The following is a 26,006-nucleotide window of genomic DNA, read 5'->3' on the forward strand; positions in this document are numbered from 1 at the left end:
TCAAGTGATGTCCACTTTATTGGGTGAAATTAACCACAAATTACGATGGCACGTTAATGTAGGCTCCAGAGTCCTTTATCACGAGCAGCGTGTCCTGTCTTGGCTGGAGCTCCAATCCTGGTCATCTGAGGAAGATGTCAGTGTTGCGAAAACTGGAATTGTCCCTTTGAAAAGGAAGAAGAAAAAAAAGTAATGAACATATGGTGCCTCTTGCAACACAATAAACCTTAGTGCTGAAGAATAGGACAGAGCAAAGTGAAGAAACAGCATAACTAGGAGTGCACGGATACAGCTTACGTCTGTTAATTTGACCCTGATGGGACCTACGAAATTGTCCAAATTATCCAGCAGATCAAGTTAAACAATAGGCATAAAAAACAGCAAAACACATAGCTGATTCATTTCACAGCATATGCCCAGATTCTGACACGTCCCTGAATTGAAGGCCCTCTTTATGGGTTCAAAGCAAAAAAACTAACATAAATATGACATTAGAATTCCTAAAAAAAATAGAAATCGAATGTGCAACAGGTTTTCTAGCAATAAAAATGTAGCATGCTTACAATTCTGGCAATGAGAAAAAGATGAAGCCAGCAAACTTTATCTTCACAAAATGAAAATTTACTTAATGTCCACTGTTATCACTTTCACACAGCACTTTATCGCTGTCTATGAAGAATGAAAATATGTTGTTCTCTGTAAGGTCCACAGTGCATTTGTTATTATTCTGCAAGAATCAAACCACACCGCAACGACTGCAAATGGGACGGTGGCCCACACCTAGACTAACCACTTCACCAGTTCGTCCTGTGACGCATCCAATTCTCTGAAATGGCAAGAACACATGATGCGACTTGTTGCTGCTAGCTTAACATGTAAAATAACTTATCATTTGAGTGTGTTTTTGTAACTGGACTGAAACTGGCATGTTGTCGTCATGCTATGCGAGAACTCGTTCTATCGCCATCCGTGGTTGCAGTATTGTGATGGCAATGGTGATGACACTGGCTAGGCTGGCTATGACAGTAGGCTGTTGTGAATGTGGCTTTGGTTTTAGATTCCTATCAAATTGCACTGCCCAAGCAATTATCAGACAAAATATTTCTGGAAAGAAAAATTGCGCGGATCCCACAAACTGTGGGAATCAATGTAAGTGAAGCTTTCTGTGCAGTTTGCTTTGATTAATGATAATTAGTGGTGATGTTGATGGCAAATGTTTAATTCCTTCAGCATTTTGTACAATACGAGAGTGGCGAGCATTGTTTAACTGTGCGAACAAACGAACCACAAAGACAGAGAGGGACAAGGACGGGCGCAGTCCTTCCTTGCGCCCGTCTCCTGCGCCCGTCCTTGTCCCTCTCTGTCTTTGTGGTTCGTTTGTTCGCGCAGTTAAACAATGTTCGCTAATATCTACCAACTCGCCCAACAACAAGTTCTACTAAACGAGAGTGGCGAGTTGACGTTAAACATTACCTTGCATGTACCACTGTTGTTTGTCTTCGCAGTATACAGAACACACAGTGAGATGTTTGTACGAGGCATTGTTTTATGCCATTGTTCATAACCTCCGAAAAGGTTAGCACTGTCATTGCCTCACCTGGCACATTGCATTGTGGCAGAAGTGGTGAACTTTAATTGAATTATAGGGTTGCATGTGCCAAAACCACAATCGGATTATGAAGCATGCCGTAGTTGCGGAACCTGGATAAATTTTTATCCTCTAGACTTCTTTAACGGGCACCTAAATTTAAGTACATAAGCATTTTTGCATACCACCGCCGCCAAAATGCAATTTCTGCGATCGGAATCGAACACGTGACTTCGAGCAACGTCACGGCCTCAAAGCTACGACAGCGGGCACAGAAGTGTTGATTTGACGTGCGGCCACTTCTGTAGTATCGCCTGGACGCTTTTGCATCTGCATGCCCTGTATTACTTGTCAGCTTAACAAATTTGCGCTACGTCGATTGTTCAGAAATAGCAGAAACATACCGTACCGTACCTTAAACTTCAATTTATCCACTTTGTCCACAACTACTGTTATGTCTAGTAGTAGCATTTTTCTGCCTTCTTAAGTCTCCTTTCCCTTTACCACTCTCCTCTCCATGTATGCGGGCAAAGAGTGGCGAGGCTATTACTCATTTTCTGACTGCATCGGTTCTACCCACTCTGTCTCCTCTCCCTACCTCCTCTTTATCATTCTGTCTGTCTTTCCCTCCAGACTGTTACACGTTAGTACAAAGGTAAGCGCTGCAATTTCTGCAATAGTTTGCAGGGGGTCACGGATAATTACAACAGTCAAGAGGCTATTGTAGCCCAGGGAACTCAAGGGGGGCACTGTGGCCACCGTTGATGGAAAGGTCCAAACAAGTTTCTCGCATTGTCATGCCACACTCCTGCCATGCATATGCACGCTCTGAACCACTACCCAATGGGGCATGCAAGACAGTAGCAGTAGCAGCCTTAGCAGTAGCAGCAGTAGCAGCAGCAGTTGAAAAGTCAGAGAAAGAGGCAAAGAAAGCTTCACTGTAAATGGTGCGCATTAGAATCAGGTAAATACTGTAATAATTCGCCGTGAGCTACTATCTTTGTTTTAACATCTTTCCGGGGCAGGCCAAAAATAGACATTTTCAATGAAAGATGGCGTGTGCTCGACGCATTCACGGGACACTAAGTGCTGCCAAGACAGACAATGCCGCTATTGGAGTTACCCCTGCAGTCATCATTTAGGGCATGTACGGGATGACCAGCCAAGTTAGAATTATCTGGGGATGGCTAATTTCAAGAAAAAATAATGGAAATTTGGTCCCATAGAAATGTATGGGCGCTGGCGAATACCATTGGTGCTGGTCGAATTATCAAAAAATAAAATTAACTGGTGTGAGAAAGACAGATACAAATGGCGACTGTTCTGAATGATTATGCAGCAAACGAGCAACACTTACTGCGTAGATGCACGAGTTGTTGAGTAAATGCACTGAGCAGCTCAGCTCCACTCATTAATTGTCAGTCATTCAATACAAGTGCTTTTGTAAGATGCTTTAAGGCATTTTACCTCTGTTCCTGTATTTCATTACTCTCATCGTCATGGGTCACCAGATATAATCACCTTCCAGTCATTTCTCATTTACAAGCTCCTCAGTTGACTTGACACTGAGTTCAGAATGGCATGACATGTATCAAATGATGCAAACAAGCTTTATTTTTCCTTTTAACCAAGTAAATTACACACAACCTTTATACTTGCTTCGTTTAGAAATGAAAAAAATATTTCGCATGCCATTCAATAGTTAAAGGGTGTTTTTGTACAATATGTATATTTGATTAAATTCTGATAGCTCGATATTTGACACCCCCCCCCCCAAAGCACAACCCATTGCTTTTGCTTAAAGGCTACGATTGTAAGCTTGAATGGGAAGAGTCTTCATATGATGAATAAAAAGAGTGAGAGATTAGCTTCTATTCAGTAGCTGAGCAGCAGAACAATATGTATGTTATGTGACTAATAACTTTTCATTCAATCATACACAAATAACTGAAGACCTGAAGTACAAAAATCACTGTCCTGGCCTGGCCAAGCCAAGCCAAGCCAAGCCGACTGATTGCCTACATGCTATAGAACTTCTGGCTTTCTCCATGGCACTTTGTGCTTAAGGATGCTAACTTTGTACCATGAGACAGCCTAATGCTGACTAGATTCTTCATTCTTCTCTTTATAATGTTTATGTGAAACTAAAATGCCACAAATTCATCAGCAGATCAAAGTGTTCAACTGAGCAGAGTGTGTCTCAAAGAAGTCTACTGAGCAAAGCAGCTACATAGCACGTCAACTTCGTTTAAATTTACACTAACATGCAAAATAAAACATATGGTGATTTGCCTAAGCACCGTGATAGCTGATCAGATAACAGGTAATGCTAATTATACTCTCCCTTCCCCTTTAAGGTTACAAAAAAATATATTCTGTATAGTTTAGAATGTCAATACGCCAAAGAATTTACATGATATCAGTGTAAAATATTATTCCAAGACGCCCTCAACAATGCACATAAGTAAACTGCATGCAAGATGATGATGATGTTGCACACAACAGGTACCTCAGGCTGTCTGTATGGGTCTTGTACTCCATGACAGTGTTGACGGGCAGGTTGAGTACACGGCGCAAAGTGTCACGGATGCGCAGCGTTGTCTGGCTGTCGCTGGCCGTGCGGTTCCAGATGGACACAATGTCTTCCTGAAAGCGCACCGACACCACGGCACCACACACCTCTTCACCAACCATGAACTGCTCGCCCAGGATGGCCAGGATCAGATTCTCCCAACAGCGGGATGCCAGCCCCTTGCGCAGCCGCACAATCCACTTGCCACCCGTGCGATTCGCCTCGTCCTGCAGTTCATGTTTTAATAAGTACAGCTATCAATATTAACAGAGCACAAAGACAGTGAAGAAAATGAGATCACTCGCAAAAACTCGGTAAAATTAGAGCAATTCATTTGGACCTTAACTCATCTATACGACATCAGCAGTTCAGATTCCCACCAATGCCCCTAATTTTGTATGAACTAATTTTGCGTGAACTAAATCATTACTATTCCTAAGGGTGTTGCAAAAGTCTCGCTCCCAAATTAGTGGTATTATATTTCATAGCAGTGTATAATACGTCAATGTTGTCTGCTTTAGATATGTTATTAAGTGCAATTTACAGAATTGGGATATTGTTTTTTATTGCCAAATTAAAGAGTAATAAATTTGATACCTAAGTTTTTTTTCTAGCAGTTTTCAAGAGTTTTTATAAAACTATCCATGGCATAAAAGGTGGTTGCCGAGAAAAACAATTTTTCTGTTCCTATGAGATAGCAGGCCTCAAGCTAAAACTTCCTCCTAGCTGCTGTTGCTATAAAAAGCTTTGACAGTGTGGTCTTGTTCGTGAAGAGACCAAGGCTTCACTCTTTATTCCTAAGAAATGCACCCATGTAACCAGTTAACAATTTACAGCACAAAATCAATAAACATGCAATCAGTGGCTTAATTCAATCAACAGGTTTAATATGTAATCAGCTGTTAACAATTTACAGCACAAAATCAACCAACATGCAATCAGTGGCTTAATGCAATCAACAGGTTTCACAAGAGGCACCGAAATGCCATTCATGACCGAACTAACTTCTGCCATGCTAACGGGACATGAAAATGTGCAAGTTGTTGCTTGCAGAACAGAAACAAATGCATAAGATTAAAAGAACTGTTTGCTCAGCTAGTTGATTTACATGTCAGGAAGACAGCACAAGCTAAGACATTCACATAAAAAGAATACAAGGAAAAGTGCTACCAATAGCTGGTTTACTCACCACCTGAAGCCAACAATAATAAGTACATGTGCGTAGACTGCAGACGCATCATGGTAAGAAATCATGATGATAAGAAAAAGGCTGTGTTTCATAACAGAAGAGTGATAGAGATATCTTTAATACATTTATTGCCTCTTTTTCTTACATAAAAAGCTTTCAAAAGTTCCTGTACTTTGAATCTTTGAGGTTTTAGATTAGAATTATGGACAGAAGCAAATATTTATGGAATGGGAACTATGGCATGCTTTTAATGTAAGAAAAAGAGGCAATGGCTATTCGTTTGTGATGCAAACACCTATCTTTATGTGACCCAGTTCCACTGCTGCGCATAGATATTGCTTTACCTTAACTAAATTCCCTAAATATATAGTTAAACCTCGATATAATCAACTTCAATATAACTAAATTCTCGATGTAATGAAGTATTTAACTTTTCATAAGCTCTTGTCCATAGGACACCATTTATTTAGAACCTCAATTTAACGAAGCGTGCTTGCATGCGATTTCAATATAACAAAATTTCGCTTTTGCGACAAAGGAATGCCGAGACACTAAATGGAAACTTCCATGGATGTAGATAGTCAAATGACTGTATTAAAAGCCTCTGCTTATAAGCACACGTCTCAAATCGCGTGCAGTGCAACAAGAACGACTGCTGAAGTGGAGCCACATCATGTTCCGCATCAAGTCCGAGTGAGATAAGATTCAATCACACCCTGCGCACTTCGTGCTTTATGTGCGAGTGCAAGTGCGAGGGTGACACAAGAAAGATGGTGGCTTCTCAAGTGCTGCCTTCCTTTGCGAGCAAAGGGAAAGAGGGGGAGGGGAGTGAGCTCACGGTAATGCGATCAAGCACGCGCAATGGGTGGGGGGCGAACGTCGCGATTTCTGGCACGCATCTCAAAGGCTGCGCATGGCTATAAGCGCGGCTGAGCGCATACGCATCTGTGCACCCTGCTTTAGACGTACTCTTCCGCATGTGCAAAGAGTGGACGTGCTGAGATGGCGCGGCACCATGTAAGCTATCTTACCAAGCTGAGTATTGGAGGTTATGTAATCTCGAGTTTCGGCCGCCCGTTGGAGTGACAGTGTGACAAAGCATTCGTTCCCTGCTGTCAGCGCTTTTCATGATAGTGTCATCTCAGTGCGGGCGACGCTATCAGACGCAGGGGCGGAGTGCACACAAATGCGTGGCCGGCTTCACTGAATTCGTCGATGTGGCATGAAACCGTATCATTTGTCGCCAAATCCGAAATTCATTAAAATGAATTATTTTCTCATTCAAATTTGCTTTCTAACAGAGGAGCTGTTTAAGCTTTTGTTCCGCCATGGAGCATTACCAGAAAACTCAGCCCAGCTGTGTGACGCCTCGTGTTCACTAGCTACCACCTGCGAGAGCACCGAGCCACGTAACCTCCTTGCACCCCATGCGCGTAGGGCAGAGTCGTGACGTCACAGGCCTTGGAATAGCCAGTGCGGCGACACACCTCTTGCCTCTTTTACTCCATGCGTACGTGCTGCTGCCATGGGAGGGGCGAAGAAAGTCCACACGCCTGAAGAGGAAGCGGCTTACCAGGAAGAACGCCAAACTGCCAAGCGAGAAGTGATGCGCCGCCGCCAAGCTGATCCGGAATACCGCGCTGAAGCTGGGGCTGAGAAGAGGCGACGCCGAGTCGAAGATACAGAGTTCCAGTCCGGGGAATGCAAGAGTTGGTGCCTGAACGCTCGGCATCACTGAGAAATCAATCCTGGTCTGCCACTGCTTGAAAACTTCCAGCGTCAAGCCCACCAAGACGACTTAGCAAAACCTAGCGTAACCTCGCGCAAGACCTACAAACAACTTAGGCAAGACACATAAGAGTTAGGTGATCACAAACTCCGCTGTTGACTCCAGGATTGCACCACTAGTGCAAGCTGCAAACATTTTTTTCTATTGCCTGATAATTTGGAAAATTCTGCAGCCCCTTCCCGTGTAAGGAAAATCAATCGATCACTGTACTTGTCTACATAAAAGGTCGAATTTCAATACAACGAAATCTCAGTAAAACGAAGCAAATTGCCAATATTACCTACATCGTTATATTGAGGTTTAACTGTATATAAAAAAATATTATTACACCTACTGCCTTTCTTTATAGTGGCAGATGGCAGAATAACTTTGTGTAGGCTTCTAGGCTGTGTAGTTACCCAAATAAATAGCCTGGCAATTCAATTCACTGGCAAAGATGGAATAAATATGCAGATATGCAAGATATGCATACCAAAAAAAAGAAAAAGTGATGCACTTATATTTTCATGAACTGAAAATTTATACGTACATGCAAGCTTGAGGTAAAAGAAATGCAGAAAAAGCATGTTATAAGTGCATCATAAATCTGGGACACCTGCTACACCAGCGTTCTCCCCATGGTGAGTGCAGTGGAAATGCTGCCCACCACTCCGGATTACCACGCACCACTCCGGCCTCACCGATCAAAATTCCAGTTTTTTTTTTTTTGCAATCCTGGGGTGTTTCTTTATCATGTGGGGAAATAGTAGAAAGAAAAGTGACGTGGAACCTCAGGAAATTGCACTTTTCTATAAAGCTGCCGATAAAAATCTGGTAGAAAACTAAGTGCCGCGACGTGCCACTGCCCCAAGAAGGTGCGACTTTCGGTTGACGCAACGATGCCATTTTGGTACCATCATAAAGATAAACAGGTGAGATCCAGATAGGCACGCTGTCATATTTGGTCGTGCAGAAGTAACAGCAAAAGAAGACGAAGAAAGAAAACACACACAGGCACACACAACTAGAGTTGCGATTTGTTATTATTGCCATGTGAACATAGGAAGCACTTCTATTGCCTGACGCAGATTTGAATCGCTGGTGAGTGTTTCACATGCAGTTTGACAGTGGCAAGCTGTGAATATTTTTGTCCTGGTGAAGTTTGCCAATTGAGGTAGGATGCGTCGCTAGCTCGCATTAGTTTCATTAGTGCGTCCAAAATGCAAAATTGGTGAACTTACACAATTTAAAATGGCGGAATGCTCGTACCCAGAAAAGAAGTAAAAAGAAAAAGCTAAACAGATCTCAAGCACTATGGGAATCGACGCTATGCGAAACATTGACAGGCAGCCATTGTCTGGGATTCTGCAAAGCGTTGCCAGGTTGACCAAAGCATTTGTGCATATCCAGTGTTTGTGTGTGTTACGTGATTACAGGGAACTAAGATTAAGGCTATTGTGTATGTGTGATAGCAGCAGCAATATGGCAATGACGGTAACGGTGATTGCAGGATTTCTACGAACAATCATATTGATGTAAGCGAGTGGCGTGGAGGAGCTAGGTGCGAAAGAAATGCAGGAACTGAATGCTCACTGACAGCAGCATGTTATCGTTTAGAGGACACAAATGGTTGACCTGACGGTGATACTGCAACACAAACTGAAGTTCGTGTCTGCTATAGCCATTTGGACGAGTGGCGTAGTGCAGCTGCTCGCATTGACCAAGCCGTGACGACGCTGCCATAGTGGAATTCGATGCAACCTTGTCTTACTCACTGTGCGAATTAGAAAAGAGCACACCTTGATGCTTAATTAAGCAGCCTGTTAATGACGAGAAGGGCCACAACCTTTGGGATGAAAGAGGAGGCTGCGCATTGCTGTCTGGTGCTTGGAAATTAATGTTCGTGGGAAACTTGCTTCTCAATCGCTGTTTGAACAGATGCAACCACCATCCGTTGTTCTGCTGCCGAGATGCTGGGATCTTCTTACGCGTGCCACATGGCTCGAGGGCAGACGGCATGCGTGAATCAGCAGTGAGAGTCAGATTATGAAGCTGGAATGATGATGATATGACCATCATGGCATCACAGACACGAGCATATCTACATAAGTCATCGGCCCAAGTTCTTGTCATGTAGTAATGTAATGCTGTGCATGCATGCATGAATGTCCCAAATTTTTCTCATTCTTCTCATGCACGTCATGACATTCATGGGAATCATGTCATGGCTTGACATGATTAACCATGGCATTCATGCTAATCATTATATGACATGTCACTAATGTCACACATGCATGTCATGTCAATCAACCCATTATAGTCATCTCATTTATGACATTCATGTCATGATTTTCATCAATGTCAGTTCCATTTTTTAAAGTCTTATATCAGGATATCCACGACACGAATTAAATGACAACATGCATCACATGAATGCCATGAAGTGATGGCATCATGGTCATTTGTATATGTAGTACATATATGTGACTGAATATGTACCAGGATATGTGTGGTAAGACACAGGCATGGAATGACATGCTCACGCATGTAGTCATTGATGTCATGTTATGCAATTTGTGGCATTCATGTCATGACACGTGAGGCATTCATGTAAGGTCATGCATGCATGTCATGTCATATATATCCAGATACACATATACTGAGTTAAAGAAACAACTACCACAACAGCATCATGTCATTCATATCATTTATGTCATGACATTTATGTAATGTTATCCATATCCTGATACTATAGGTATATCGAATTAAAGAAACGACCACATTGGCATCATGTCATTCATATTGTTTATGTCATGGCATACATGCCATGACAAATATGTCACGTCACTGATGTCACGACATGTCATTCATGTTATGAATGTATGCTGCCCCATGCCTATTCTGATATACATCCAGTTAAAGAAACAACCATGATGGCATCACGACGTAGGAGGCTAGGTGGACAGATATGATGATAAAAACATATTTATTATTACAAAGGAAGATTGATGGTGGTGCTCCTAGTCCAGAGCCCCAATGACGGCTCCAACGAGTTTGCAGGCACTCCGAATTAAGGCCTGGCAAACCTTGCAGGGTCCATCACGAAGAACATCATCCCATCACTCTCAGTTGGAAAGGGGTAGAGGATGGTGGGAAGGGGGTGAGATAGGGGTCGTTGTGCACTATATCATAACGCGAAACGTCGTGGCTTGAACAACACAACCCGGGCAAGCATCAGAGTATCTCTCAGAACAGAGCAGAGGTTTGGGAATGTGTGTGTGTCTCAAGCTGCCTGAGCGCCACCTCATCCTTGCAAAAGAAAGGGGGTGGAGGAGAGAATCGGATGCATGCACGTGCATAGTGTGTGACTATATCGCGGTACGAGAGAAATGGGCTCCAGCTATCTGAGTTGGTCGCCTCATTAAGTGGGGCAGCTCAGAGGGAGAGTTTGCAAGCGGCTGATTGAGTGCATTCATTGCACGGCAATGAGGTACGACCAGGAGTCCAGAGCAGGTGGAGTTGGTGTGTTGTGAGGAAGCTGTGATAGGATGCGATGAACAGCTAGTGTAATGCCTTTGCCTAACAGAAAGGTTTGGCATGCCGTCTTTGAATTGGTGAGGATAAAATAGAAGTCTGGAGGAGACAAAGCACATCTCAAATGGCCAGCTCCACCCCAAGGACTGGGGTTGTGGAGCTGCGTGCAGACACTGTGTCCACTAATTCATCACCACCATTGACTATTGCTGCTACGAGAGCTGAGGAATTATGGGCTTTGTCAGTGCACATGGTTCTGAACCTCTCTAAATCTTCCAGCATGCATATCAATAGTTGCACCATAGCACGGCACCTACCACTATTGTACTCTGGATGCATATTACGTGGGATGGGGTGAACATTAAGAGCTTGTGCCACTCGGTCTGGAACTGGGGTATATGTCTTTTGGAGAATGGTCGTAGGAAGTGGATAGCCTAGCCTCAAAAGTAGGTTCAACCATGCGGAAGTGAGGCTGAGGTGATAAAATTGGCTCCTACTCTGTGCTCTGAGAAGTTCACTTAGGGTGTTGTAGTTCCCTAACGCCAATAATCTCTTAGCTGAGCTATAATGAGGAAGACGCACAGCTTGTTTTACATCCTAGAATATCAGTCATTCGATGTGCATCTGCTGTGATAGGGTGAGATGGTGGAAAGGTAGGTGATAAGTGAAGCAGCTGAAGGTGCACACTTCGAACAAGCGAAACGTATCCTGTTCGTGGAGACCTGCAAAGTGACTGCTCTTTCGACGAAGCATATTCATGATTTGATCAGTCAGGTGGGTGAGAAGATGCATGGTCTGCTAGGCCCTCCCTTTGGACTACACTAAGAGCCTGAGTATGCAGACGCATTGGACCTTCTCGATAGAGTGCCAGCTGCTTTAACCTCTATATTTGGTGATGCAGCATGGGGCGGTCCGACAAGGACTAGCTCTAATTTCTGCGGGGTGCAACTGAGCCTCCCTTTTCATGCGTATTAGGCGACAGTGTCGGCTGTGAACTGAAGCCTGTCCTGGATCTCACTATCTGACCCCAGAGTGGTCCAAATCGTGGTATCATCTGCGTAGATACTGTGACAAAGATCTGGTATACACTCAAGTTGTTGGGGAAGTCCTGACAGTGCGATGTTAAAAAGGCTTGGGGACAGTAGCGAACCTTGGGCGGTACTGTGACCCCGTTAAGCGGATAGTATCCATGCAGTTAGGGCCCATCCCAACTGACACTGTGTTGTTGCGTAGGAAGGCATGGACTTAGTTGTAGACACGTGACCTGTAATGCAAGGAGGAAAAATTGCCAAGGAGAAAGTCATGTTCGATGTTGTCGAACGCGCCTTTCAGGTCTAGGGCGAGGACTGCTATCGTTTGGCTGTGAGATCGAGGGCCAAGAACCTCCTCCTTTAGCTGAAGAAGCTGAAGTCCTGCGTGGATAGATCAGAGCAAAAGCCGAATTGAGTGTCCGCAAAGAATGACTGGCGTTCGAGGAATGATTACAGGCGGCAGAGGATGACAGACTCTATCAGTTTTGTGATGCACGATGGTAAGGATATTGGGCGTACATTCTCCATTGAGATATTTTTACCTGGCTTCCGAATTAGAAAAGGTTGGCATGCTGCCACGCTTGTAGTAGCGCCCCCTGCCATCAAGGCTTGTTAAATGTATTCACCATGTGAACGTAGTCCGAATCACTGAGGTTGTGCAAAGTGCCGAATTGCAGTCTATCTGCACCCGGGGCTGTAATGCAGTGGAGGTCCTGTATGGCAGCCCTAGCATTGTCTACTGTGATGACGAGTGGGTACGAGGAGGAGGGCCGGTCGGGGTCATCGTGGTAAGCGTGGGTGAGGATGCGTAAGCTATGATGTGTGCATCTTACTCCTTGTGGGATTGATGAGGGCCCTGAGAATTAACCACGTTTTAGCAGTACCCAGGGTGCGTAAGAGGCGGTTGTAAAAATTGCGCCAGTTGTTACCAGTTAGTGTTTCAGCATAATTCTGCACCTCTCGCATGATCTGTCCCATGTGGCGTTGGAGCCTATGATGGTAACGCTGTCATTTCCAACGCTTCTAAATTCCTCAGCGAGTGTCCCATATGTGTAACAGATGTACGTCAATGTCAGGGTTAGATACCATGGTTGTGATCTTTCGAGCAGTCGCTTCTAGGTCATGTGTTAGCGAGGCTAGCCACTGGTTGTATACTTTGCCTTTCAATGGCTCTAACCATCTTTCTTTCAACTTCGTCCAATCCATCATGTGGACCTTCTGTTCAGGTCGGTGCGATGTACAAAGTGGTAGGACCATAGCCACAATGTAATAATCACTAAGTTTTTGTCGAAAGGACTGTGAGTCACGATAGGCCCGGTGCTGTGTGTGAAGGTGAGATCAGGGAACCTGTCTCGCGTGACGTTATTGCCTCCTAGCATTGGCTTTGCCGGGTTGGTAGAAAGAGTAAAGTGCAGGTTGCAGATATCTTGCCAGAGCCAGGCCTCTTTCACTATGGATAACGGGTATCCCCTGACGGGGTGAACTATACACAATAAGAATGACAATATTTTTGCTCCATTTCTCATGTGAGATGAGCTCCAGAATTTGATGAGGAATGTCAGTCATTGTAGTGCAGATGCGGCATGTTATATGCTTGGACACCAATGCTCCCACTAGAGGGTAGACACTCTCTACCACAACATAACCCGAAAGGGAGGAGGAGGACAGTTTGGTTCTTGGAGTAAAATCCCATCTGGCGGTTTGGCAGCCATGGCAACATATTGTGACAGGAAGCTCTGTTTTCTGTGGGACCCCCTGCAGTCACGTGCTGAAGCCTGTGCTGGACCTCACCATTTGACTGTCAAATATAGAATGTTGCCTTTGCAACATTCCTGCAAAAGAGTGTGTTCTCACAAAAAAATATGTCATCGCAGGCTGCAAACTGAGTTAGCACTTTAGAGGGCGGCAGCATTCACATGACACAAATAAAATCTGAAAACACATTTTTGTTGAAAACAAGCTACCAGAGCGAATTTTTTTTACAGTACAGAAATGAGAACTTTGAGAAATGAGAATTTACGCACAGTGGAAACTGATAGACAACCAGCAAAGGCACCAAAGCCAGCACGCTCAAAATCAGCCACTTTGGCTCATTACATTTTGTGAAAAAGCAAATGAGGAAACATATCGCACCCATGTTTTGCCTGACATAAGCAGACCTCCATTAAATTATTTTAAATTGTGATCAGAGTTCCTTTTTCTTTTTTGGAGAACTTGCTTATTTAAATTTTTTGTTATTTTGTATATATTGCAGGCAAAAATTTTTTTCAGGAATGTTTCAAAGGTGACATTCTATATCTGACAGTCCTTACACAAGTTTCTGGGTGAAAAAGAAAATGTGCAAAGGCACACTTAAGTTACAAAACATTTCTCATTATGGCTGTGTTCGAAATTTTTAGATTATTTTTCTTTTGTGGACAGCATAAAAAAAGACATAGAATTTATTTACATTTAAGCATAGTAAAACAAGCAGAAAAGGTTTTTGCCACAACTTCTTTGTTTGCATTGAATTCGGCTGTGAAGTCGGACAATATTACAGTAAGCAGTAGCAGGACACCCATGGTGCCACCTTTAAATATTTCTTCTGGTGCGTTAAGAATGCTTCTTGGGAATCAAATTTTCAGTTCCATACAGTTTGAATATGCCAACATATAAAAAGCAGACAAAATAAAAATATCAAGCCAGCATGCATGTTTGGTCTCTCCTGGGGTCACCCCAGCTGTAAGAATGCAGCTTGACGAGGCCAGGGGAATTATCCCTTTCAGCATGTTGCTTCAATACAGCAATGGCCGCTGATAAATCATGAAAGAGGAAAATAATGGTTAACACGAAATGTCCCTGTCCAATGGTCGTCTGTCCATGCAGCCAAATGGCATGCACCCGAAGCGATATTAAAAAAAAAGATAATGGGCACAGCCTATCATGTGCAGCCCTACACTGCCAGACTTTCTTGCTGAAATTTTCTCCATTCCATTACCTAATTACTTGTGGCTGTGCATTCATGACCAAATGCACTGATAACTCTCAAGTGCCTTCTGACAACTGTGTTTAGCGTAGAAAATTTGTTTTCATGTGAACGCAGCTTCACATGGTGTTTACTGCAGTGAGCCAAAAGTATGCAAAGTGAAATAGACAACTAAGTTTAACCTGCAGTGACTTCAATTGCTGTTGTCACATTCTCAGTAGCAAGAGATGCAAGATGATGCACATGCAAAAAAAAAAAAAGGGAGAGAGAGCCACTTGCCTCCCACATTGGTTTGATTCCTTCCTTGAATAGGTGATAGTCACTGTGGCCTGACATTTCTGAAGGCCGAATCAAGTGGCTGTAGTGCCTCCAGAACTGCTCCACCTGGCATTTAACAAAACCGACAAAAGAGAACACGTCAGCTGAGGCAGTACTACTGAGAATTAAAATGCTGTGCACTGAAGTATGCTGCTAAAAAAAGAAAAAGCATCTAGATGAACTCTGAGGTGAGCTACTGGCTTGTAGTCAACCAGCACACCCTTTCCCCAGGATGGTCTATGATCTTTTGATTGCACCCTGATATCAACCAGTTGAGAGAAACACCCCACTAATGCGAATTTGATCAAGAAATCCTTTGATAGCACACTTTGTATCTTATTCACATTATCATAGAGTTCACTAATACACTGCACTACAAAAGTTCTTGGTGCACAGGATTTACAAACAAGTTAAATTTAACCAATACCAGTGTGGCTGCCACACAGATATGAAAGCAGCTGTGTATATTTCTATATTTACATAATTTAGTGAATCATTCCACTAAATTTGTTTATTCAAAGCCTACAAAGCCACTACTACAAAATTTATCCATGCTTTTCTTCAACCTTGTTGCTCTGAAATTAAAATTTCTGTGGCCAGGTGTGCAATCTATTAACATACAACATGCTAATTGGTAATGGAAGTTTCCGTGGTCAGGTGTGCTCTCTATTAGCATACCGCATACTAATTGGTTCTTTTCCATTGCTACAAATCTGACAGTGGTGTGGATATCTCAGGGCAATTGAATGATGTTCAATAGCCAATTCAAAGGTGAAATCCAAGAATTTGTTCAGCCACATGTATGTTGACTAAATGTTTAAGATTCACTCTGAGACCCTGCAAGTTAAAGGGACCCTGAAGCAGTTTTGATGGCTGTGAACAAATGCAAAGAGTGAGTAGGGTAGGTCCACGTGATCACCAAGGGTCTAATTTAATTGCTCTGCATAAAGCATGTAATGATTAAGTTTTTGAACATCTGCATAGCTACAGACTGCAGTCGTTCCACTCCCTTCATTTCCACCTGCCTCTGTCCATTCTATGTAGAATGGTTGAGTGATGTCACTTGGGCGAGCAATCTGATTGGCTTCCCAAGGTCCCTGAGAATACTTGCAGCATGCAGCTGCAGTAAGCTCCAGTTTAATGTAGACTGTCTGCTGCAGCTATTGCCTGTACTTGTGCATTAGCTGTGCATGCAAAGAAAAAAGGTGAGATAAAGAGTTTCATTCATAAAGCTGGGCTCTGGTGGACTTGTGACTCTACAAGGCATAAGGTTGGGGAAGAATGCGACAAAGGTTAGCTATGGTGCAGTGGTGACAGCTGTCGGTGGCACACAATGTGAATAGTACCAGTGCTTGTCTTTCTGTGCTGAAGGTGTGCGCAGGGAGTAAACTGCAGTGAATGCATGCTGTAGAAGACACAAGCGCTGCATGTAAACTTTAGTTTAGGACCAAACAAGAACAACTATGTTGAGCTGACACGGAAAGACACTCAATTCAATTTAACCACAAGGAGACGGCGCTCGCATCCCTGCATGAGGTTATGCGCAAGGAGGTAGCACACAGCCATGCACATAAGGAATACAAGGCAATGGGAAGCACTGTGGCTTGAGAGGAAAGCAATGCCTAACCATTAGTAGCTTTTTTTAATATAGTGTGCCGGCATAAAATTATTGTGAGGAAAGATTAAGTGAGAGACACTCTTTATGCCTAAGCAGCATTCTTGCAGTGTGTCTACCAAGTTGACATTTCCAAATTCCCTGAGTTTTTCAGGTTTTCCCCGAGTGCCTTTACAAAATTCCTTAAATGACACAGAACTTTGCTTTATGTCAAGACGAGTTGACACTATGTCGCCCGATGCTGTCACTCCCTAGGAAGCATGTTAAAGAATAAAAAATGACTTAATCCAGTTTGAATAGTAAAGAGTAGTGTTTATTTTATTCAAAAAGAAAACAGAAGGGCGGGGTTAGTAATATGCACAGCAAATAAAATATCTTCGAAATAGATGGTAACACCCATTTCAAATCGAGTCGAACATTCTCTATGTATGAATAAAAGGTAGATGCAGACTGAAGCAAGTATTTTCGAATATGAGCTATTTCTATCAACTGATAGCGTGAATGAATGCTCGCGCCACTGGGCTGACTCTAATTGCTGTCGCTCTTGTACGACTGCACCAACTTTTGCTGGGCGTTAAGCTGGATGGCATCAGCCGTGCTTGCAGGAGCCTCGAAGGAAAGAACTTCACTCGTTGGGATCCGTTTCGAGACTGGTTTATTTACAAAAGATAGATCGAAGAAAGAAGAAAGGAAAGAGAGAAGAAACACGAAGTCCACGCTCTCTGTTGGTCGCACTGATGCCTTCATCCCTGTCGGGGATGCCGGCACCTCGTACTCAGTAGGCGGTTTGCCGAAAAGCCAGTGGAACAGATCAGTTTGCGGGTAGAGGCACCGGCCGGGACGCGGTGCAGTGGGGCGCCCCTCGTCCGTTTGCCAGCTCCCTCTCTCTCTTGCGTCGTCGGTCCCCCAACCATGGGTGCAACAATGTATGGTGGTCATTTGCAACTTTCAACAACCTCCCCCGCAATGAGCGCCGGCTCATTCCCGGCCACCACTGTTCGCACAGGCTGGCACTTCTCGCTGAGCTCGCGTGGGTACAAGGCTTGTGTGGGTGGTTGCAGTTTGCTTTGGTTTGGGAGAAGGATCTTGCAAGTGCGTATTCGGCCGTCTCTTCCAGGAAAGGTTTCCAAAACAAAACATATTTTCCACATATGGCATGGAGCCCGACCATCCCTGAGGAGAACTATGTCTCCCTCATCGATGCCTCTTCCTCTGCCTGGCTTTGTGACATGCGCTGAGCAAAGCTGCGGTAGGTATTCGCGTCTCCACCGTTGCCAGAATGAGTCAACAAGCCTGGTGCGTCACCTCCCTTGGCATTAGTGTCTCTGCTGACGATATGACTTTGGTGGTTTCTTGGAAGAGAGGCAAGCTCGTTAGCCTGCGACCAACTAGGAAATGTGCTGGAGTCAAGGGCATAAGCTCCCCCACGTCTGAGACGAAAGTCAACGGACAAGAATTTACGGCAGCGTCTACTTGGGTTAGAACCATGGAGAGGCTGTCATGGTCCAGGCAGCTCCTTCCGAGCACTCTGCAAAGGGTGGCCTTCACGGTTCTCACCATTCTCTCCCAAAAGCCACCCCACCAAGCCGCTCTCTCAACAATAAATTTCCAACTGATATTGATAATATTATGAGCCGCCACAGCGCCAAACGCAAGAGGGGCACCTCGCGGCTGCATTCGGATATCGCCAGTGCGCAAGAAGGAAGCGTGGAAATGTGCACGCTTGCAGTCTCGCAGGGAGGCGCATGCGTACAGGCGTTGGTCTTGACACCAGGGGTGCCCCGCTAGCAGGGGAGGAGGGTCGTTTCGCCATACGCTCACGCACCCCGCAATATTTTGTGGGCGAGTGTACAGGATACACATCCTCCTTTGTAACTCTGTTAAGGTTGCGGTAATTCATATGAAATCGTCATGGGCCATCATTTTTCTTCAACAAGACAACAGGAGATGCCTATGGACTATATGACAGCTGAATGATGTTCTTGGCTAGCATTTTGCGAACTTCTGCGTGAACTAGAGCACTGCACGGGCCATATTTTCAGGCCCGGGCCCGAGCTCGTAAGTACTATGCAGTGACCCGCCCAAGCCCAACTCAATGGTTTCAAACCTGACCTGTACCCGGCCCGAAAGATTTGGGCCCAGCCCGGCGCGGTTCGGCTCTTTAGCCCTTGTGCGTAAGCGAAGCATGGTCCAATTCTCGGTAATTGTTAAGATACCATCTGTGGAACAGGACATATTCTAGAGATAGTTTTGACTGTGTCAGGACTTCGGCAGGCGTTGTTGCTGATAAATAAACAGGTAAAATGGAAAGAATACATATTCAATGCATTATACTCATGCGTTAACATGCGATATGAAACCCTGTGCTACATTTGCCAAATAGTTGCGTGGCAATATATATAAAAAGAATAGGGCACTTCTTATGTACAGAATCACCAACAACTTAATCTAAATATCATATTTAAAAAAACCATTGCAACGTACAATGCTAGAACTCAAGAGAATAAACTTGGCTTGAAATTTATAGCTCTACAAAACATAAGTTGATGACATGCAACGGTGATGCTCATATGGAACCACATTTGGCGTGCAACAAGCAATTTTTGTTGCTTTATTATGCTTTATTTCAATGGCAGTTGATTCCAATGGTTGACTTTTCAGGCAACTTTCAAGACCCCATCGGTTTTGTTTCAACATGTAGGGTATTCAGCGCATTGCAAGTACGACATAGACTGACTCCAGCAAGTTCAGATGTGATACCTCTCTTTTCACTCCTGGCAAATTGATGTAAGGCTAGCAAGAATACAAAGCAATGACCACGAAAGCTGACAATCTGACAGATTAAATTTTCTACCTCGTATTAGACTTTGCAGGTCTCATTCATTAGCGCTGCAATTTTCTGAACGCACTGTCAAAAGCACAGCCATTTGCTGTGTATGCGGGCGAAAGCTTGCGAGTGAACGAGAAGGATGGTGGCTTGATGTGCGCCGTCCTCCAGCATACCCGATGTTGAAGGCCACGTTATCAAAAGATAGCAAGAGCGGGAGCAGGGGCGAGGGCAAAGTGAGCGTGCACTAGGGGGAGGGAGAAAGAGGCAAGTGCGTTTCTCCTGCTTGGCCGTACCACAAGCTGTGCATCGCTGTCCACGCGGCTGAGCCCACTCTGTAGATTCTGTGGGGAACTAGCAACACTGAATCACACAATACGGGACTGCGAGGAGAACAAGCCTCCTCCTAACCTGATGGCCTCTCCCTCGCCTAAAGCATGGGAGGCAGTGCTGCGCAGTTCTAGCGTGGACACCCAACTCCAAGCCATTGAACGAGCTGCAAAAGTCGCCATCAAACATAGATTGACGGCCATCTGGCCTGCCTGAAGAAACCACGCCTAATCACCCCACCTAATGCTGATGAAATAGTTTTTCCTACCTATAGTAAAAAGTTTTCAAAAGTCGCCAATAGCATACCCGGCCTATTGCGGGTCTGATGGAGACCCAGGCCTGGCCTGAGCCCGAAACTTCTTGGCCTGAGCCCAGCCCAGACCCGCAACAGAGATAGCTTACCTGACCTGAGCCCTGCCTGTGGGCTGGGCCCGGGCCCAAGCAGTGCTCTAGTGTGAATAACTTGATGCTCAGCCGGCGACAATGCCTGGATGATACGGGCAGCAATGAATAGGTGCTGCGTCGCCAGTATTTACGTGATGTTCAGCAGGTGTAGCTTGGGCTAAAGGAGGATTGCTAAAGTAAAAAATATCGTGGTATGAAAAAGAATGTGGTAGAGCTCATAAGCATGCCCAGACGGCAAGTTGGGCACCATCATTTTCTGTAAGTTGGCGATGCCACAAGCTGCCGACTGTGATGGTAAAGCAGGATTGGTTGAATTGTTGTCTACTGCAATAGATGCTACTGAGTGATGAGTGATCCTCGAATGCCAGAGACGTCCCGCGTGCCAGCACTTGTGTTGTCAAGCCAGAATTGACCACTGGCAGGTGGACACAATTCGCCGTAATAGATGAAACCGCATGAGGTACTGTGATGCGGTGTGTAAGGAGGACGTCTTGCATGGGTGTCGCGATGTAGCGACCGTCGGGCACTGGTGGGGATGACACAAAGTCAACGTAAGTCTGTGCCGAAGGTGGCAAGCGAACGAAGTCTATGCAACTGTGTCAACTTAGAGGTGGTTCAGGCGGAAGGTACTGGCTGTACAGTCTATGAGAGCAGAATGTGCGGAGAGAAAGTCCAGGCCCAGAATGATTTTGTGGGGACAGTTGGCGATGACAGTGAAGAGAATGATAGTGGAGCAATTGGTAAAGGAGACTCGGGTGGCACACATATCAATTACGGGGGCCGTTCCGCCATCGGCAACACGGGGAACAGGCATTGTGGTGGGTGTTACTATGTTCTTCAGGGGGTTACGAAGGTCAGCGCTCATGACAGATAAATGTGTCTTAGCGTCTATTAGAGCGACGCAGAAATGCTGTCGACTTGCACTTCAAGAAGGTTCATATGAGCGGGTTCATATGAGAGGTTAATGTGAGTAGAGGATTTTGCGGCATAGGGAGAAATGCACTGTCACCTCAAGGTGCTGCATCGTCGTCTAGTTTTCAAGCTGGGAGCGTTCGTAGGGAGTCAGGGAATATGAGCGACGGGGATGGGTCGAGCGAAATTGTAGGCGTTGGGGTGAAGACGACCATGAATAGAAGTGGCTCGGTGCAGGAGATTCAGTGGCGGCATTATCAAACTGTGCAGTATAGGGATGAGAAAGGCCACTTGGGTTAGAGTAGCCAGTATAAGTGGCCTGGGCCAGGGAACTCCTTAAAAGGTTAACAGCGCACACAGATGGGGACAGAGTGCGGAACTACAGGACACAGCGCTGCAACAGTGGCAAGAAATGTGCCTGACTCGACAGCAATGAAAACAAATGGGCTTGTCACCAGTGTGCCATTCACATGGGCTACGAAAACGTGGTAGTAAGATGTGGCCCAAGGTAGAATTGAAGAATCCGAGTGGGTGTTGAGGCAATGGGCGGAGCAGACAGAGCGAAGACCCATGTTGGCAAACTCTTGGCGGACAACTGCCTGAATCAGGGAAACTGTTACTACAGGCGAGTTGGAGGAGCTGGAGTCGAAAGCAGCCAGACATTCCTGGTAACATCGCCAGTGTTGTTGGGACGAGGAGCGTCGGCACAGGAAGATGTCGCTGGGGTGTTTGATAGATGGGCAGACTGTTGGTAAATACATTGGCTTTTCGAGAGTTCCAGGTGGCGGTGCTCTTTGATAACTGCATCCACCGTGGCCATGTTGAAGACGAGCAAGTTGAAGGCATCATCGGCGATACCTCTGAGAATGTGGGAAACCTTGCTGGCTCAGACATGTGTGCATCAAGTTTGTGGCATAGAGCCAAGGCGTCTCTAATGTGTGTGACGTAGGGCTCCGCTGACGTCTGCACATGGCTGGATAACACTTTTTTTGTGGCAAGTTGGCGACCGTAAGGATTGCCAAAGAAATCTCGCAGCTTTTGTTTGAGTGCATCCGAACTGGTGAGCTCATCGTCGTGTGTCTGAAACGTAACTTGAGGTGTGCCATCGAGGTAATATCCCTGTTGCATGGGCACTTTAATGGCCGTTAAGGAACACGACAGTTGGCCTTAACGGCCGTTAGGCGGAGTTACACAGCAGCGTGAGCGTCGTTGGAAACCCAATGGCAATTAACACCAATGGAACTTGCTGGTCTTCGTTTCACCGCTGTTTCCATCTGTTCTGTCGTGAAATAATCAAGATGGCAGCCCCCAGAAGCAACGTGTCCCTGCTGCAGGCGAGCACGCCGGTGCAAAAACGCTTTGCCTGGACAGCGTCACTCACGCATTTACTTAACTTGTGGCAGGATCACCTTGCCGGGTCGCGGGATCGAATCCTGGCCATGGCGGCCACATTTCAAGGGAGGCGAAATGCAAAAACAGCCGTGTATGTAGATTTAGGTGCACGTTAAAGAACCCCAGGTGGTCAAAATTTCCGGAGTCCTCCACTACGGCGTGCCTCATAATGAGAAAGCGGTTTTGGCACGTAAAACCCCATAATATATATATATATATCACCTTGCCGAACTGCGAGCTCAGAAGCACAATGTGCCTGTGTACGCAAGGATGACGTTGCTGCTCAACAGTCTATACAGCGAGAGGGCGATGTGCTGGTGTAGGGGTATGCAAGCTCGCATGTTCGTATCCTCCCGTGCTAGTGAGGGACACAAGCTCACGATGTGGGCAAATGTGGAACGGGTCACGCGAAAGTTGGCCTTAAAATCTTGATCCGACAATGTCGGCACGTTGGTGTCGTACCAAGACAATAGTCTGGGAAGCGACCAAACACTCCTTTGCCTGGCAGACATACCACAGCGAGCGCACCGAGGCTGCGACATCGCCTCTCGGCAGCCTTTCGCTTCCTCTTGTATGACGCTTTCTTAATGCACACAGCTTGCAGTTCAGCCCTTTTTGCAGACACCAATGCCTCGTAGTGCGCAACCAGGAGAAGCAAATAGGGTGGATGATCACGGTTGCATTCATAAAGCGGCCAGCTAAGCACCATTCCATGGCTGTTCTAGGGTGCGCGTTGCAAAGTCGCGCCACGTTCAACACTGCACCTGCTGAATCGCGCAGACGGTCACTCGCGGTACGAAAGAAAAAAGGAAATGCACAGTGGTGCTGTGGTTAGTGCACACGATCGAACGTGAAATGGGGCGCTTCACTACGTTGAAACCACAACAAACGCAGTTATTTTGCAACGCCATGGATCGGATTGAATCGGCTGAATGAGCTTCTACGCTACTTTTCCATACAACTCTTGCGAATAGTTAAAAAAACACATTGTACAGCATGTAGCGCAGAAAATAATTAGAGAAAAAGAATTTTTTTGAGTCGGTGAGGTAAAAAGTTCAAGAGTCACGTGATAAATCGTCGAAGCGGAAGTGAACAGACTGAACACAGAAAGTGCCGTGTGAGTGCAGCCAGCACCGTTCCGTTCCCACAGGCGTTACAGTATTCAACTTCCACTTGCGTTAACGGCCGTTGCAAGTGCCAGTGTAACAGGGGTATAAGACTACGTTGGCGAGTATTACAGTAGGGTCCCACTGGTTATTGGTGCTGACGTGTTCGTTCAGGCTGATCCAGTCCTCGTCGTATTACCCATCTTTTCTTGAGAATATGCCAGTATCACAGGGAGTGGAGAGTGTGATGTAGGTCGTCAGAGAGGCAGCAGGTGTCGGAGCCAGTTGAGTCGAGCTGTTGTCTCCAGGAGCCATGATGGAAGGCTTGACATACCGTCCACTGCGAACCTCTGTGACTAGGACAGGGAACAACCACCTCCACCAAATATGTTACGTGGGAAGATGAAGACGAGAAGCTATACACAAATATATTTACAAAATGAATATGTTGCACTTGGCCAAAAGGCAACAGCCCATGCTAGCCTCCAATCGTCTTCACAGCACTGGCCTCTTTGTCATCGTAAATACTCGTTTGTAGAAATATCATAGAAATTTGTTGCTGTACATTTTGTGCATAAACAAGAAGAAACATGAGGACCGATGTATTTGATATTCAGTCAAATAAATGCTACATAAAGACAACAGACACTGCCGCCCAAGAAAGAATAGATGAAATGAATTTCGATTGTTTATCTGAAGCATTTAGTAAATGTAGGGGAGAATAAATTTACTTTTACCATCACCTCAATTATCAAACAATGCTTTGCACGGTGTACAGTACTGTTTTAGATTTTTTATTATTGCTGTTATTTGTTTTATGCAGGCACATGTCGTGGCCTTGGTAACTATATTTTGACTGCCTATTTAGATAAAAGAATGACATTTCTTTCTTCTGATTATTCCTTCTGACTTTTGTTGCAGGCAGTTCTCATAAAATATTTGCTAAGGACTGAACCAACCCTAAATATGCAGCAGATAGAGATTAGTCAATTAAAATCACTATGAGAACTACCACGGAGCAATGTCAAGCTTTGAAGCGGGCCAATCCAGATACGCTATTCCCCAACTATTGAATATCAGCTACAATGTGGTTGCTATTAAACATATAGCCACACATGATGTACGATCACAAGGACTTACTGTATCAAAGGTACAGACTAGCTTGAGGTTCTGATCATAACGTTGGTTATTCGGTTTGTTTCCAGGGGCTCGCCTTGAAAACCAAAGCGAGTACGCAAACTGCAGCCTGTGTTCACCACGTTCTTCGGGGGTTGTAGCCTGCGAAAACAAAGCAGTGTATTGTTGAATCTCGTGCCACTTAAGCACACAGTCTCGTTGCTAACCCTGAAAACATGAGTTAAGCAACTTGGCAGGACTTAGTGTACCGCAAGCAATAATATTTGACAAAGTAGCAAAGCTGTATTGAGGCACTCTCCCAACCACCTGCTCAGACCAATCCACTCTACAAAAGCCACCATACCGTGGCTCATGGAAACAGTTATTCTGTAGGCAGATGATTTACGTTGTCGAAAGAAATTTTACGCGCGAACTTCTTTGCTCGCCCCACAAGCAGCACAAGTAACGACGTAGAATGAAATGCGGAAAGTAAATAAATAGAGCAATTGTTATCGCCGACGGAATGTTAACGAGGCGCGGAGGTAAGAAACTACACGAGCAACGGCAATGTTCAACAACAAAATCGCAACGGAATATGTTATTCAGTTCCGTGAAAACGCAGTTTACTTTAGACAGCGAATGTATCGCCAGTGCGCGCTTAAAAACACGTTGCAGTAGAAAACATACGGTCGAACTACCGGCGCTTACCGGCGCAGCCATAATCGGTCTTCGCCGATTCGCCTCCTCGTCGCCGCCTTGAGAATCGTCTTGCGCCAGCCTGCGAAAGAATAGCGCTGATGGTGCCAACTGTACAGGCTCGGAAAGTGCCATACTGGCGACACAGTGCACGCTGTTTAATGTCATTTGTAGGAATCAGTTCTCAGTTCTATAAATCATGGAAAAGTGAAGCCGCCGGTGTACAAGATTGACGTAATGTTCGGTGCTACGTTTTCGCGCTCCTTGAAAACGATCAGAAGCAGGGTGAAATGGAAAATTACAAAAGCCAAGCTGCATTGCATACATACGTGTTGAGAGAAACCCTGCAAATATTAACAAACTATAATCACAGCACACGAGGAATGCAGCCTTTAGGTATGACTTACTTTGCGTGTAGTTGTTAACAGACTTTACAACAAGGGAACGTTACAAACTATAACAATAAAAAACAAGCATAGCGAAACTTTACATGCCACCTGAGCTGCACACAGCAGCGCAAAAGGGTCAATATTGGACTTGTCTTGGATTGGCACGGCTTCGCTCATCTAAAAATTGCAATTAATTATTAAGGGCTATGTTTGGCTTCATGTATGTCTTCATATATGGCTTGGCTGGAGCAGT

The 26,006-nt window shown here is 45.0% G+C and overlaps 1 protein-coding gene across 1 annotated transcript; it reads right to left on the minus strand.

The window, feature by feature from the left end:
- Nucleotides 1-25,929, minus strand: LOC135907005 (eukaryotic translation initiation factor 4E type 2-like). Its single transcript, XM_065438656.1, has 6 exons — nt 25,772-25,929; nt 25,377-25,446; nt 24,693-24,830; nt 14,927-15,031; nt 4,098-4,387; nt 1-164 (listed from the first exon to the last, which is right to left on the minus strand). The coding sequence occupies exons 2-6, from the start codon at nt 25,386-25,388 to the stop codon at nt 122-124; spliced, it is 588 nt and encodes a 195-aa protein (XP_065294728.1). The 5' UTR covers nt 25,389-25,446; nt 25,772-25,929; the 3' UTR covers nt 1-121.
- Between the last annotated feature and the right edge of the window lie 77 nt (nt 25,930-26,006).

This window comes from Dermacentor albipictus, chromosome 1 (assembly GCF_038994185.2).
Source record: "Dermacentor albipictus isolate Rhodes 1998 colony chromosome 1, USDA_Dalb.pri_finalv2, whole genome shotgun sequence".
NCBI classification, from domain to species: domain Eukaryota; kingdom Metazoa; phylum Arthropoda; class Arachnida; order Ixodida; family Ixodidae; genus Dermacentor; species Dermacentor albipictus.